The following is a 17,172-nucleotide window of genomic DNA, read 5'->3' as shown; positions in this document are numbered from 1 at the left end:
AACTCTGATCCTTTCATGATTGTGCAACATTTGCATGCAATGGCGTTAAGTTCAAAAACTGGGTGTATGGGTACTGCATACTCTAAGCCAAAATCATAGCAGGTGGTCATATACGCATCTCTCTTTGCTTGTCATCGTTTGGCTTGTGAACAACACAGATCATTTCTATGCTGTATCGTTGCTGGTGACTATAAATTGTGTCTTTATGCTAACATAAGGAAAAGAAAGGTATTGTTGACGCCCAAACAAACCAGAAACTACTCCTAAAAAGACCTGTGCACATCCACAAAAGATAATGTTTCACAGCTGGTGGAACAGCATCGGCATGGTGTCCTAAGAATTGCCTCCTCAAGATTTAACCATCACTAATGGCATTTATTGCCAACAACTGAGACATCTTGCAGACACAATCCAAGAACAATGACCAGGAGGACTGCATTAAGTGATGCTACTCCATGACAATGCCCACCCACAGTCTGCTAGACTGACAAAAAACACTATATAGGAGTTGGGTTGGAAGTTACTTCACACCAATCTTTTCCACTTGATCTTGCACCCTCAGATTCTCACATTTTCCACTCATGGATTGACAAGTTCTTCGCCTGAAAAAAACATGATTACTACAGTCACTGAATCTGAAAGTTACCCCCAGTGTTGGCAGACTGTTGCAAATAATGAAGGAGAATACATTATTGATGTATGAAGTCTTATGTGTGTGCTATGCACCAACCTAATAGATGACGCACCTTCATCACACAGCTGGACATCATTGGTCGGAATATCATTAATTATCTGACAACACCAACAAAGTATAAGCAGCCCACTTCCAAAGTATACAGTATTTTGTAATGCTCTTTCATAGTGTCTATTGATAAAAAAGCAAATTGGAATTTGCTGTCAACTACAGGCCTAATTTGCAAGACCCATTCATAAGATTCTCTTGATACAAATATTACAGCAGGCGATAAAATAGAAATATTAGTCTAAAAATAACAGTGCTTGAATTTAATTTGACATTAAACTATGTAATGGCGACAATGTATTAGTGTAGAGCCAACTGTCAATGAAATGTCAGAACTTTTACAGTTCCACAATAATTCTCAACGTCATATTAATGAATAAATATAGTCATTCTATCATTCTCATACGTCACAAAACACTGCTGAGAAAATTTCATCACATGACATGTATTTTATAGTAGTTCCTAACATGTGACAAACTAACCTTGGTACACAAAGAAGCAGGTTCAATTAATGTATTTTGCACAAATGATGCTGCAATAGTGTAAAACCATTCAGAAATAATTACACAGCGAGATCTCTATCCTCAAGCACAAAGCACAGAGATTTTTAAAACAGTACTGAGACACACACTAGAAAAATGTTAAATCTTTATTTGCAGTGGTTGCGAAATTCTTTCTTACTATATGATTAATTTCTGATATCTAATATTGTGCTACATGCACAATAAAATATTAGTTGTCAATTATGCTTCTGTGAGACGTTATCTTCAGGAATAAACAAGAACAACTACTAAACAAAAGACAATAGTTGAGACTTCAAATTCTCATTTTCTTTCTTTCCCTCCCTCTGCACAGGGAGAATATTCACTTATGTGCTACTGTCTTAACACTTTGAAGACCGGCCACTTAGAGGAATTATTGGGCCAGAAAGACCAGCTACTTATGCTATTTTGGGAACATTACTGGAACATATTTAATTGATATTAATGACGAGAGGTTTAAAATGGTTTAAATGGCTCTGAGCACTATAGGACTGAACTGCTGTGGTCATCAGTCCCCTAGAACTTAGAACTACTTAAACCTAAGTAACCTAAGGACATTGCACACATCCATGTCCGAGGCAGGATTCGAACCTGCGACCGTAGCGGTCACGCGGCTCCAGACTGTAGTGCCTAGAACCGCACAGCCGGCAATGAAAGCGTGACTATCCTTCCAAAGAAAAAGTGTGAGGCCAGTTATTAAGATAATTTTTCCTATATAACACACACACACACACACACACACACACACACACACACACACACACACACACACCTTACCTAGGTGGCTTTGGCTTCTTCTGTTTTTCATCGAAAGAAGTGTTTTGAAAGTTGTCACCAATGCCGTGGAGTTCACTGAAATCTCCTGCCTCATTACACTCAGCAGGTGGTGCCAGAGCCGCTGCATCTTCTGGTTTTTTCTTTGGTTTTTTTGGTCTGGGGGCACCTTTGTTTCGAGCTTTCCCTGTTGTACTTGATACCTATAAAACAACATTCACCACTAAGTATTTACACAATCACTTGCCAGCAGTATTTAGAGGGAAAACATACAATGAAATACCATCAACAGCACTATAATATATATCTGTATGTTTTAATAGCTAGTAGAGTAGTTAACAGTATAAAAATGAAAACATTCCATATTAATCCACAGAGAATGAGAATGCCTGGGACATTACTTACCTTCGTGAGAGACAAAGTCCAGTACAGCTGGATGACACACACACACACACACACACACACACACACACACACACACAAAACATCCGTAGTTTAAGAAACATTCCTCTCCCCACTAGATATTGAGAGATCGTGAGCCGTTGTCATATATGAACACTCAGCTACTCTTATAACTTATAGAGGATGATCAGATGGGTCGAGGTAGATATAACTCACTTGAAATCGTCCAATATGTTCTAAACAGCAGCAAGGTTAAAAAAGTCACCTGCATTCAAAATAAAAGCTTCTACCAACTTCTGTTACAACAAAAGAAAACTTATTTTGTAGCCGAGTAGTTTCAGTATAGAAAATTAAATTTTTTTAATATTTTATACTGTGACCCCACAAAGCAATCAAAGCAACACATGCAATTTGCTTAAGAAAAGAATAAAGTCAGATACAGTTTCTATCCCACAAAGCAATCAAAGCAACATATGTAATTTGCCTAAGAATGCAGTCAGTTATACCTTCCGATTTCCAACATCCTTCCACAATCAGTAATGGCACTTTACGTCCAAAATCATCTATCAGTTGATAATGTTGTGGCTTTGCCGGTGTTTATGGCTTTGAATCAAATAACTTTTCAGAATATAAGAGTTAAGGTTTAAGCAGTCTGGAAGATTTCTGTGGTTTAATTAGCATAGGTGGCTCAGCATCTTTGTTACTGCTGAATTATTATGTGCTACTCTCATTCGTGGTTGTGATTCAACTTCTTGCAGTCCTGTTTCTGCTGTTTCATCTTCCTTTTTGTTTTTGATGGAATAAATAACAAACTCAGCTCTTGTGAATGACTAGAAGTGCTTCATTTTTCTCCATCTTTGTGAACCATTACCTCACTGAAACAGATATTCTTTTTCTTAACCTGTGTGACATCCTTTGTTTTTATTAATCTCTGTGGAATACTGTGTAGAAAGTTAAGCATACCATTCATTTAAACCTGCTCAACAAATACACAGCCAGTGCCTTTTTCATCACATTTGTGACTGCAGGCCTTTCGAATGTGGATGTGCACTTTACTGCCAAATACTGCCAAGTTATAGCTTCTTTCTTTATCATTCTCCTTCCAGTCTAATTATTCAATCTGCTGAGGGAACACACTGCTGTAGAGATCACTTCTCCCCTGAAATTCATGTGTGATTTAGCTTCTATGAGTAGGCATCATGCCTTCTCAATAACAGTACTGTTACTATGCTCAGCTAAACCATTTTGATCTACATTACAAGATACTGTCACCTATTGTACAACTCTCTTCATTCAGAAAAGTGGTAACTTTTTCATGAACAAATCTGCTTGTGTTGTCCGTGCGTAACACACAAATCATCCTTCCAGTCTGGTTCTCTTAAAAGTTTGAATAATTTTTGGGTCCTGATCCTTGGTCTTTTTCTTTTTAAGTGTATATACGAGGATGAGTCAAATGAAAACATTAAATATTTTTTTTAATATTATTTATTGTGCAGAAGTAGTACAAAGCTGTATCACTTTGCAAAATAATCTCCCCCACGCTCAATGCAAGTCCTCCAGCGCATACAAAGTGCATACATTCCTTTATCAAAAAATTCTTTTGGTAGTCCGTGCAATCACTCATGCACCACGTGGCGTACCTCTTCATCAGAACGGAGCTTCTTTCCTCCCATTTCATCTTTGAGTGGTCCAAACATATGGAAATCACTTGGGGGCAAGGTCTGGTGAGTATGGTGGATGAGGAAGACACTCAAAACGCAGGTCTGTGATTGTTGCAACTGTTATATGGGAGGTGTGGGGCCTCGAATTGTCATGTTGCAAAAGGACACCTGCTGACAGCAATCCACATCAATCTGATTTGATTGCAGGCCGCAGATAATTTTTTAGGAGATCTGTTTATGATGCACTGGTGACAGTGGTCCCTCTAGGCATGTAATGCTCCAAAATGACAACTTTTTCGTCCCAAAAGAGAGTCAGCATAACCTTCCCTGCTGATGGTTCTATTCGAAACTTCTTTGGTTTTGGTGATGAGGAATGGCGCCATTCCTTGCCCGCTCTCTTCGTTTCTGGTTGGTGGAAATGAACCCAGGTTTCGTCCCCAGTAACGATTCTTGCAAGGAAGCCATCACCTTCTCGTTCAAAGTGCTGAAGAAGTTCATCACAAGCATGAACACGTCGTTCTCTCATTTCAGGAGTCAGGTGCCGTGGCATCCATCTTACAGCCACTTTGTGAAACTGGAGCACATCATGCAGAATGTGATGTGCTGACCCATGACTAATGTGTAAACATGCTGCAGTGTCATTTAGTGCCCCTCTGCGGTTTTCCTTCACTATGGCTTCAACTGCTGCAATGTTCTGTGGAGTCATAACTCGTTGTGCCTGACCTGGACGAGGAGCATCTTCCACTGAAGCCACACCATTTGCAAACTTCTTGCTCCATTCGTAGACTTGCTGCTGTGACAAACATGCATCACCATACTGAACCTTCATTCATCGATGAATTTCAATAGGTTTCACACTTTCACTACACAAAGCCGAATAACAGAACGCTGTTATTCCCTGGTGCAAGTCGGCAAGTGGGGCGGCCATCTTTATACTGATACTGCGACGGTATGTGTGCATCTGCACTATGCTGCCACCTAGAGGCCACTCTGCACGCTGTTTGTAGCATGCTTACCAACTTACAGGATAACCGCGCGAAATTTCGATTTGTTATTACAAATTTAAGGTTTTCATTTGACTCACCCTCGTAATAAAACTTTTGTCAAGTAGTCTTTGATTAGAATTATGAAGTACCTAGCTTTAGAACTGACATCATATGCATCGGTCCATGTAGTTCTGAGTGAACTAATTCAAGTACATGATTAGTTTCAGAGATAAAACATTTGAAAGGAAACATGCCTGCTTACCTTCTAAATATTTTACAATAGGACTGTTGAGAGCTCCTTTACATGCATTACCTTTGTCCAAGCCTATATGTAAATCTTTCATTGAATCTAAATTTGAAGTCCCATCGTCTTGTGCCATACTTCAGTGTCATTTAATTACAATGTCCACTTTGGTTTTGCTTGTAAATTTAGCATCCATCTACTTTACTCATACCATTGATAAGAGTATATACGGCAAAAAATTCTTCACCAAGTCATAAATATAACAGCCCCTTTTATAAAAAGAACTTTTTCTGTTGTTCTGCTTACTGATGGCAAATTTGTATTTTATAGCCAAAATTAAGTACACGGATTAGTGAAATTCCAGTCTTAGTACAGCCTGTAAAGATGTCAGTGAGTGTGTACATATCTTTTAAAGCTACATATCCACTGTTGGCTGCAATTACTTCTGAACTGATCATTGCCTGGGGCAAATTTCATTCACTTTGACACTTTGATGTACATCTACATTTACAACAACATGACCACTCTGCACTTCACACTTAAGTGCAAGGTCCATTAAACCACTTTTAGACTATTTCCGCTCTAACAGTACATGGGAAAAAGAACACTTAAATCTTTCCGCGTGGACTCAGATTTCTTTTATGATTTTTCTCACTGCAACGAAAAACACTTATGTTTTAATGACTACTACCCCAACTCGCATATCATACCCATAACTACTCCCCCCCCCCTCCCCTCCCCACCACCCACTTTCACAATAATACAAATGGAGCTGACCTCCCTTGAACTTTTTCAATATCCTCCACCAATTATACCTGGGACAGATCCCGTACCATGCAGCAATATTCCAGAAGAGGACTGTCAGGTGTAGCACAGGCACCTCCTTTAGTAGACCTGTTGCATCTTCAAAGTGTTTTGCCAATAAAACACAGACACTGATTTGCCTTCCCCTTATCTATGCGATCATTTCAATTTAAGTTGATCATGATAGTAATCCCTAGGTATTTAATTTAATTGACAACCTTTAGATTCGTATAATTTATCTTGTAACTGAAATTTAAGTGATTCCTTTTAGTACTGGTGTAGATGGCCCGAGTCAATTGCAACTTTTCACACCATACAGATATCTTTTCTAAATCATTTTGCAATTGGTTTGATCTTCTGATGAATGACCACAACATCTGCAAACAATTTAAGATCGCTGCTTATATAGTCTCTCGAATCATTTAAAAAGTTTAGGAACAACATGAGGCCTATAATGCTTCCTTGGCGAATGTCAGATATCACTTCTGTTTTACTCATCTGGAAACCTATAAATATGGAATCAATTTGAAATCCTCTGTTGATAGTACTCATAACCTTGTGTTAATAAAGACCAGTTGTGTTTCACAAAAATGAGACTTTCTGCAGATGTGCTAAGTGTCAACAGATCTTTTTCTTTGAGGTAGTTCATAATATTTGAACATAGTTTATGTTCCAAAATCCTGTGCCAAATCAATGATGGTGATACCAGTCTGTAAATCAGCAGATTAATCCTATTTCCTTTCGGTAGTATTGGTGTGACTTCTGCAACTTTCCAGTCTTTAGGTATGAATCTTTCATTGATTGAGCAGCTGTATACGATTGTTATATGCACCAGAGCCCTGATACCAGTCTCTTATAGGAGTATGCCTGATATAGGTTTCATGAAGAATGGGATGTCTGTTGCTGCTTCTGACCGTTTATTGCTGGTCTATGTTTTGCTCCAGCAGTATCTGCAAAACAGCTGTATTTTACTAGTTTTAAGATGGTGCTTTGGGAAAATGTGACATGCATCCTATTAGTGATCCTACTTTTAGTTACAAGAATCATGGCATCAGACAACGATTTACAGCAACCCACTTGCAGTAACTGTCTAAATCAAATCTCCTGTGGCTGCAATATTCAAGTTTTTTTCAAATCTATAGTTACCGGCTTATAATTTCCAGGGAGTAGAACGCAATCAACCCATTAGCCTTATACTTAGAAATTTAAGCCATCCAACACGTTGAAAGTTTTTCAACAGCAAACAATATTGTAGTTGTGACTGAAGTGTTGTCAACAAATCTATTCTTCTTTGAGAATCACAATATACTCATTACAGTTTATCCCACATTTCCTCTTCCATGGCAACCTTCTGGATACGCACGTAATTCGCCAGATGAACGGATAAAAGTTTATTTCCTTTTGAGCTATTTATCTTCATTTCATTCTCATATTTCTTAATAATGCAGTTATGTCTTCTAATATTCTATTGCCTAGAGGTTCTCATTGGTGGAAATAAGCTAGACCTGAGATAAGCTATAATGTTTGTGTGTGTGTTCAAATCATGAAATTAAACAGCACTACCTTTTATTAATTCACGGAAACGAATCTTGTGGCCTTCAACCAGTGGTTCAGAGTGGTTTCAGTTTCATTACCATTAATTTATTAATGTTTTTATACAGTGTACACATCAAGAGAACATTAAAACAGAACAATATATAAGTGCAGAATGTACACAATAACGTGTGTAACTTCCTGACGATAAGAATACTTTTAACATCTCAAGTGAACTGTTTCTTTCTCTTTTCCTATAACTGGAGTTATTTGACTGGAAATCCTTACCTGTGAGCTATCTAGCAAGTTTGAACCAAACATGTGATCTTGCAACACACAATGTGGACCTCCAGGACAAGGTCCAGATGCCTCATGCCTTCGGATAACTTCAAGCCTTTCTTGAAGAACACCAATCTATAAGAAATAAATAGAGAAATCAGACAGACGTTAGGAGGTGGATGGAGGAGAGGTTAGAAGGGGTAGGGAGGGAGGGAGGGAGGGAGGGAGGAAGAGGGAGGGAGGGAGGGAGAGGGAGGAAGAGGGAGGGAGGGGGAGGGAGGGAGGGGGAGGGAGGGAGGGGGAGGGAGGGAGGGAGGGGGAGGGAGGAAGAGGGAGGGAGAGGGAGGAAGAGGGAGGGAGAGGGAGGAAGAGGGAGGGAGAGGGAGGAAGAGGGAGGGAGAGGGAGGAAGAGGGAGGGAGAGGGAGGAAGAGGGAGGGAGAGGGAGGAAGAGGGAGGGAGAGGGAGGGAGAGGGAGGGAGAGGGAGGAAGAGGGAGGGAGAGGGAGGAAGGGAGAGGGAGGAAGAGGGGGAGGGAGGGAGGAAGGGAGAGGGAGGGAGGGGGAGGGAGGGAGGGAGGGAGGGAGAGGGAGGAAGAGGGGGAGGGAGGAAGGGAGAGGGAGGAAGAGGGGGAGGGAGGGAGGGAGAGAGTTACACTGAGTACAACTATATTTCTAATGTATAATGGGCAGCCAACTGAAAACTGAACACCAGCCACAACAGAACCATGGAATGATTCCATTCAAAAGAAATCATTACATACATTAAGACATTCATCCCCTGGGAGATGAGACAATCACTTACTGTTTCATAGAACACAGTCGTCCGCTGACAGATTCACAACCGCATCCACTCTTCCACTTCCTTGGCTGACAAACCGACATCCATGCATGGCAGCCTTGTCAACAAAGATGTGAAAATCACACTGTGAAGTTCTGGGCTGTGCAGAGGATGCTGCTACCGAGACATAGCCTTCGTTCGATTGGCTGTGTGAAGGCTAGCATTATCGTGCAACAGGACGATTCCTTCTGACTGCTTCCCTGGACATTTTTATTTTATGGTGCATTGCTGTTTCTGCGAAGTATCTTCATAGTGATGTGATGATTGCAGCTCCACACTCTAAGAACTCTACAAGCAGAGGGCCCCTATGGTCGAAGGAGGTCGTCATGATCTTACCAGAACGTTTCCACTGTTTACTTTGCAGTTTGCGTTCTGACTACCTGAATGCTGTCAGATGGAATCATCCTGCTGCACAATAATGCCTATCCCCACACTACCAATCGGACAAAGGCTACACTTCAGCAGTTAGAATGGGAAACACAGCAACATCCTCCATACAGACAAAGTCTTTCACTATGTGATTTCACATATTTTCCGATCTGAAGAACGCTTGCTTTGATGTCTGTTTCAGTCGGATGAGGATGTGCAGAATTGGTGCAGTTGTGGATCCGTCAGCAGCTAACTGCATTCCACAAAACAGGAATTTACGGTCCAGTCGCCTAGTGGTATAAATGTCGTAGCATGTGTAGTGATTAATTTTGACGGGTGTTTGGTTTTCGTTTGACTGACCAGCATATCAGCATTGAAGAAACGATACCACATAACTGACTTCTTGTTGATTGTCATTTTGTTAGCATCCTTCGGTCTAAGAACAATTTCTGTTAGTGTGGGAATGACAAACTTTAATTTTTTACAAAGAAAATGAAGCTGGAACAATACCACATACATCAAAGACAGGAAAAAATGGATGTAAATTTCATGAAAATGCAAAGGAATGAAATACCACACATCTGGAGCATAGTAGTGTTGGGAAGCAACACTACGTAAAAGCTAAAGTCTACTATGCAGCCAAGAACATTGCTACAGCTTATCACGTATCACTGTATGTTTGAAAATAGTTCTCTAGTCAATTCGGTACAAAAAAATTGACAGTGCTTCTGAAGACAATCTTTACAAAGGACCAAAATATGTGCTCTGCTGAAAATAACACATGAAAGTGAAGATTTGTTCCTTAGAGTATACATATCCTGTTACAGCAATCCAAAAAAACTTTTAATCTCACAAAGGGACCTAATGGACGGGCCTATTCCATTTTCTTCATATCTGTTGCACAGGTCAGCATCAAGACAGTAGTTTCCTAGCGCAGTATGATGCATTTCTTCAAATTCGTTTCTGAAATTTCAAAGTGCTACTAAGTAAAAGTCTTGAGCACGTAGCTGAAAGCTTACAGCTAGCCTTGAAATTACGGAATCACTGGTTCGGTGCTCACTTGCAGCAACTTTTTTCGCATTTTACATTTTTACCTTTAAATTATTCTATATTTTTTATCAAGCTAAAATGTTAGTTAACCAATAATGAATAATAACTTAAGATAAAAATAACTTACTTTTAATTACTAGTCACAAGAAAATGTGATATGTCTTATTGTGAAATGAAAAGTTATGTATACAAGGTGCGATCAAAAAGTAATTTGAATTTTTTCATTTCGCATGATTTATAAACCTACGAGTAAGACAAGTGCTTACGAATGGTATAAACTTTTCAAAAAGGGTCGAGAAGAAGCTGAACGCGATAACCACCCAGGATGCCCAAGCACATCTGTCACTGATGACAAGGTGGAAGAAATAAAGAAAATGGTTCTGGGAAACTGACAAATCAACATCAGAGGTTGCTGATGACATCGGCATTTCCTTTTGCTCATTCCGAGCAATTTTTTTGGACGTTCTAGGCATGAAATGTATGGCAGCAAAATCTGTTCCAAAATTGTTGAATTTCGACCAAAAACAACATCACATAGACATCACTCAGGGATTGCAGAACAAAATCAGAAACAATCCAGAACTTCTAAAGAAGAACACGGGTATACCAGGTGGGACACTGAAACCAAGGCCCAATCGTCCCATAGGAAACTGCATGAAGAGCCAATACCAAAAAAAGTTCGAGAAGTTCGATCACGTAAAGGTTATTCTCACTGCTTTCTTTGATTACAATGGGATAGTGCATCACGAGTACCTGCCTTACGGTCTTAAGGTAAATAGGGAATACTACCTGAAAGTTATACGCCATTCATGTGAAGCAATCTGAAGGAAACAACCAGAACTGTGGCAAAACCACTCATGTAAATTGCATCACGATAATGCTCCCTCTCGCACCTCAATGCTTGTTAGTTATTTTTTTAGCAACAAAAAACAAAGCCATTATATTGCCTCAACAACCATATTTGCCAGACATTGGCCCCTGCAACTTCTTTCTATTTTCAGAGTCTGAAGAGAGCCACAAAAGGACATCATTTTGTCACCACTGACGAGATAAAAACAGATTCACTGAAGGAGCTGAACATCATAACAAAATGGAAACTCCAGAAGTGCTTTTAAGATTGGAAAAAGCATAGGCACAAGCGTATTATATCTGGGGGGATTACTCTGAAGGGGACAAATTTGATACTGATGACAGATAAATCAAGATTCTTCATGGGGGGGGGGGGGGGGGGGGGAAACCGTGTTACTTTTTGACCACACCTCTTATAAGCACTACTGCTCCAGTCTCTAGACAAAAAATTTTCACAGACTAGACAAACTGACTTAGGGAAACAGCGACCATATTTTAATTTTTTTTTATTTATACATTGTTAACACCTACCCCGCCTGTTTGGTTAATTTCATATTCAAACGGTTATCACTGTGCATGGAAATTAGTCTGAATTGTCACTTAGTTTTATAGTCTTTTACTACTCCCATTTTTTTTCTTTTTGAACAGATCATCGGAAGATTACTTTGTAACAAGTCAAAACCACAACTGATGCCATTTTTGTGGCCCTAGGCTGAAATATATAATATAAAATATTTTATTTTCTATTTGGCATTTCACATATTTGTACTGAATTTTAATTTAGTGTGAATCCTTGCAATTAACAATTAAAAATAAACAAATATGAATCAAAGTTTTGATAAAAATTTGTTAATAAATATAGACATCAAACAAAAATTAAAACAATATTTGTACTAGTGAGAATCAACCGAACACAGTCATTTCAAGACTAGAACGCTATGCATTCAGCTATAGATGGCTCTTTTAAATATACTTAAATGATTTGTACTAAGGGGACACAGTTGCGAATGGGCCAAGTGTGTGTTGTATATCCACTTCCTTTTTAGTGGAACACAATGTGCCTTAAGTGCGGCTGATCATGCTGGTGCTTTATTTAAGATTATGTTTACCAAATTAGAGTTGCAAAGAAATATAGCTGTGGCCACACGTAAATGACACGCACTGTAAGTAAAATGGCAAAAAATGCATCATCTGAAGTTGTTAAGTGCCTTCAGAACAGATGATTTTTGTTGGCAAGAGATGGAAGCAATGATGCAAATAACAAGTTGTATCCTGTTTTGTTACATTATATTCCATGGGAATAAGTAGCAAGCACTGTGCTATCCATACCAGCGTCAGACAGGTTCTCAACAGGACAAAACATAGGTAACCTGATGTTATCGCAGGTGAATTCTCATAACATACCAATTGAAAACTGTGCAGCTTTCTGCTCTGACAATGCTCCTGTTATGATAGGACACAAATATGTGGTTTCAGCAGTTCTGAGGGAAGTTCAACCAGATATTGCCATCATAGATTGCATTTGCCACTTTATTTATCTAGCAGCTGAAAACAGGGCTGGAGGAGGTGGACGAGAGCCTTGTTGATGTATTTTATTTCTTAGACAAGAGTGTGAAAAGAAAATAGTGCCTTCAGAAACTGTACAATAAACAGGCAAAGAAAATTCTGAATCATGTACGTAGCAGGTGGTTATCTTCACGTAGATGTTTGAATATATTACTGGACCAGTGGGATCCACTTCTTTCTTCAAGCAGGAAGTAATATTATGTAACCAAAACATTTCCACAAGCTTGACATCTTTCGGAATATGTAGAGTTGAACAAAATGTATCCAAAGAGTATGAAAAGAAGAGAATTCTTGATTCTGCTACTGTACATGCCCCTAAAGAATAGCATATTCTTCCATATGATAAACCCATCCTAAAAAGTAAGACTTGTACTACAACACGTGAGGGAAAATTGTTTATGTTCCTGCCCTCAAACTTTTGCAATTTCCTTCATATGACTGACTATTCCTGTATTTGACAAATTGAATATTGTCAAAAGCTCCTCACTGCTTTAAGTGGAGTACAACTTGATTCAAAATCAAAGAAGTGGTGACAAGTTAGTCACTGGCATCAGACTTTGAACATAATAAATGATCTGCAAGATATAGATAAATCCATTTCCTTTTCACCACTTAGAAACTACTTTTGTACTGCCTGTGACTCCATCCCCAACGAGTTTCCACTCAAAGATGATGTGTTAGAGCATGCTCAAGTTGCAGGTTAGATAAAATTTAATATGTACAGTTTTCTTCCATTCATTTTTTCTTGGGAAAGTTTCCTATCATGTTATGCATGGAAGATTGGTTGGTTGGGTGGAGAAGGGACCAAATTACGTGGTCATCAGTCCCTCCGACCTTAGATTAACTAAAGCCGATAAAATCCCACATTAGGAGAGGGAACTACAATGTCCATAAAAGGGCCAGCCATACCCTCCACTCACCGATAAGATGGCAGGTCCCTCCCTTAAATAAAGCGATAAAAACTCCCATCACGAATAAAACGTAAAATGAGATTCACCGCTGAGGCACTGTCAGCCAACAGCAGGGGTAGCGGGTCTGGAAAACAAAGTTCGTCGTAGGCTGGCAAGTTGGAGCAGTCCAATAAGATGCGAGCCACAGTCAACATCGATCCACAATAACAGAGGGGGAGGTCCTCACGTGAGAGGAGATAACCGTGAGTCAAAAAAGTATGGCCGATGCGGAGCCGGCATAGGACAACAAGAGGCCTTACGAGAGGCCCGTAAGGAGGACCGCCATAGAATTTTAGAATCCTTAATTGCCCTGAGCTTGTTCAGCGAAGAAATAGTGCGCCATTCTGCATCCCAAAGGCCCAAAACCTGACGGCGTAATGCCGAGTGAAGGTCTATTTCCAGAATGCCAATAGGAAGAGATGGCCTGGTAGTAGCTAATTTAACCAGTCAGTCGGCAAGTTCATTGTCAGGAATCCCAACATGGCCTGGTGTCCAAATGAAAACCACTGAGCATCCACATTGAGCGAGAAGAGAAAGGGAGTCCTGGATAACGACGACAATGGGTGGCGAGGGAAGCATTGGCCGATAGCGTGCAAACCGGTCAATGAGTAACTGCAGATAGCGAAGAATAGTCCTGAGCAGGAGCGAATATGGTCCAGTGCACGCAAGATGGCTACCAATTCTGCAATAAAAGCACTACAGCCATCTGGCAAAGAATGAAGTTCCGTGCTTCGCGCGCAGGTGTAAGCAAAACCAGTGCGGCCAGCAACAATGGAGCCATCAGTATAGATCACTGCTGAACCCTGGAACGAACTGAGGAGACAGTAGAATTGGTGGCGAAGAGCCATTGGAGGGACAGAATCCTTTGAATCAATTGAGTGATCAAGACAGAGCTGTGGCCGAGACATGCACCACAGAGGGATACGTGCGTGAGCACGGCCGAGAGACGCACCAGAGACGGGTAAGTGCGTGAGAAGAGAGGGAGTAAAGGGAATTGCTGGAGTTCAGAAAAGAGCGACTGAATGCGGACAGCCATGGTAAGCCCACATCGTGGCCACTGCTGTGGCAGGGTGATCTCCGTGTCTGTATAAAGGGGACCATAATTAGATGCTTTGGGGCACAGTGAATGCAGAGCGCATAAGATATCAGCTGTTGCTGGCGCAAAACTCTCAGTGGTGGAATCCCCAACTCTGCGAGAAGGCTAAGTATGGGGCTATTCCGGAAAGCATCAGTCGCAAATCGGACCCCACAGTGGTGGAGGGGGGTCTAGTATCTGCAGCATTGAAGGCGACGCAGAACCATAGACAGGGCCTTCCATAGTTTAAGAGAGACTAGACCAAAGCTTGATACAATCACTAGAGAGCAGAGCGGTCTGCACCTCAGTTGGTATTGCACAGACACCTAAGAACATTGAGATGGGACCAGCACGTCCTCTGCAGCTGGCGAAGATGAGGGAGCCATGTCAACCGGGCATCGATGACCATACCCAAGAAGTGATGGGTGTCCACCACCTCGAGGGGCTGGCCATCGAGGAACAGTTCCTGATCAGATGCGCCAAGTTATCCACCATAGAGCGGCCACAGTGAAAACCATTTTGAGTCGATGACAAATGGTTGCGGGATTCAAGGATCCCAAACAGCCGCTGACTCACCATGCATTCAAGGAGCTTGCAGAGGGTGTTAGTGAGGCTAATTGGACGGTAGCTATCCAACTGAAGAGGTGGCTTCCCTGGCTTCAACACCAGAACAACAATGCATTCCTGCCAATGGGTAGGAAAGACTCCCTCACTACACAGGCGGTTGAAGGGGGTCAGTATATGATGATGGCCAGCCACCTACAAGTGTTGGAGCATTTGGGTTATGTATCCGGTCTGGTCCAGGAGCCGGGTCAGGACAAAGGGCGAGGGCACTGCCAAATTCCCACTCACTGAATGGGGCATTATATGGCTCCAAGCAGCGAGAAACAAAAGACAAAGGCAGTCGTTCTGAACGCTCTTTCAGGAGAAGGAACGTGGGCAGATACTGAGCCGATGCCGAAGCTTGAGCAAAGTGTTGAGCGAAATATTCTGCTACAAAGTCCGGATTGGTAAGGGCAACACCATGCACAGATATTTCTGCAATCCCGGTGGGAGGATGGTGGCCAAATATTCGCCCGAGTTTCGCTCAGACTTGTGAAGAGGGGGTGTGGGGTCCTATGGCAACTACATATCGTTCCCAGCAAATCCGTTTCTGAAATATGATTAGGTAGCGGGCTCGGACACAGAGTCATTTAAAGACCAGGAGAAGAGCAGTAAAAGGGTGCCGCTTGAACTGTTGAAGAGCACGGCGGCAGTCTTTCAAGGCCGCAGTAATTTCTGGAGTCCACCAAGGGACCATCTTCCGGGGGCAGGGGGGAACCTGAGGAAGAAGGGGTTGCTGAAACAGCTGCTGAAAGGATGGCGGCAGTCAAAGTCTGAGTAGATTCATCAACACTGTCGTGTGGCAATACAGGGGGGATGCGAGCAGAGGAGAAGGCACCCCAATCAGCCTTAGATATGGCCCACCTGGGAGGGTGACGGAGTGAGAGAAACTGAAGGAAGGTCAAAACAATTGGGTAATGGTCGCTGTCACATAAGTCATTGTGGACGCTCCTCTGGATGGAGGGAAGAAGGCCGGGACTGCAGATGGAGAGGTCAATGGTTGAGAAAGTGCCGTGTGCCACACTAAAGTGTATGGGAATGCCTGTGTTTAGTAAACAGAGGTCAAGCCCTGCCAGAACAGCTTCAACTGTCCTGCCCAGGGCAGCAGTCGTATGACTACCACAAAGAGGGTTGTGGGCATTTAAGTTTCCTAATAACAGAAAGATAGAAGGGTGTTGTTGAAGGGTGGTGAGGGCATGGGATGTGGGTGGGCTGTCAGGTGGGAGGTAGTGATTACTGATTGTGATTGGAGTGGCCAGATGGACCCTGACAACAATGGCTTCCAACAGTGGTATGGAGGGGGAACCATTTACTAACAACGTCCTTGTGGACCAAGGTGCAACCACCACCAGAAGCCCGCAAGGGGCCAATTCAGTTCCGACAGAAAGCGTGGAACCCACGAAGGGCAGGTGAGTAAGAATTGACAAAATGGGTCTCCTGGAGTGCAATACAAGCGGTAGAGTAAAAGGAAAGAAGGGGCTGCAACTCTGAAAGGTGATGTAAATATCCATTACAATTCCACTGGAGGATTCTCAACCCATAGTCCAAAGTGGAAGCAAATGGACCGGAGTCGGTCATGCCACCAAGTCGCTATCCGTCACCGATAAGGATGGGATCAGACTCTGTTGGTTCACTGACTGTAGGAGGGGAAGGCTGCACCTCAGGGGGTACCAGAGGGGCCTCGCCCTTGTTCCTGCGTTTCTGCTTCTTCTCTTAGGAAGGAAGAGAAGGGCAGACTTCAGCGAGGGCAGGCACGGAATTACACTAGGCAATGTTGGTGGCCACCGGCCGCAGATCACGCTGCCGATGTGGAGCAGGAGATCGCCTTTCAGGGGGGTGCTGGGGAGAGGAGTCCCAGGAGGGAGCTCCAGTAGCGGTGGCTGCCGAAGGAGGGGAGCACTTCTCC

General features: G+C 41.9%; 1 protein-coding gene across 1 annotated transcript in view; it reads right to left on the bottom strand.

Moving 5' to 3' along the window:
* Positions 1–17,172, bottom strand: part of LOC126237034 (chromodomain-helicase-DNA-binding protein 7) — a 322,661-nt gene that overhangs the window by 258,115 nt on the left and 47,374 nt on the right. Inside the window, exons 4-5 of the mRNA XM_049946794.1 lie at positions 7,977–8,102; positions 2,062–2,261 (exon numbers count right to left, since the gene is read on the bottom strand). Of these exons, the coding sequence (XP_049802751.1) occupies positions 2,062–2,261; positions 7,977–8,102 (326 nt within the window). The remainder of the gene's footprint in view (positions 1–2,061; positions 2,262–7,976; positions 8,103–17,172) is intronic.

The sequence above is a fragment of the Schistocerca nitens genome, chromosome 2 (genome assembly GCF_023898315.1).
Source record: "Schistocerca nitens isolate TAMUIC-IGC-003100 chromosome 2, iqSchNite1.1, whole genome shotgun sequence".
NCBI classification, from domain to species: domain Eukaryota; kingdom Metazoa; phylum Arthropoda; class Insecta; order Orthoptera; family Acrididae; genus Schistocerca; species Schistocerca nitens.
Note: the sequence above shows the minus strand (reverse complement) of the source record. Positions and strands in the feature narration are given on the sequence as shown.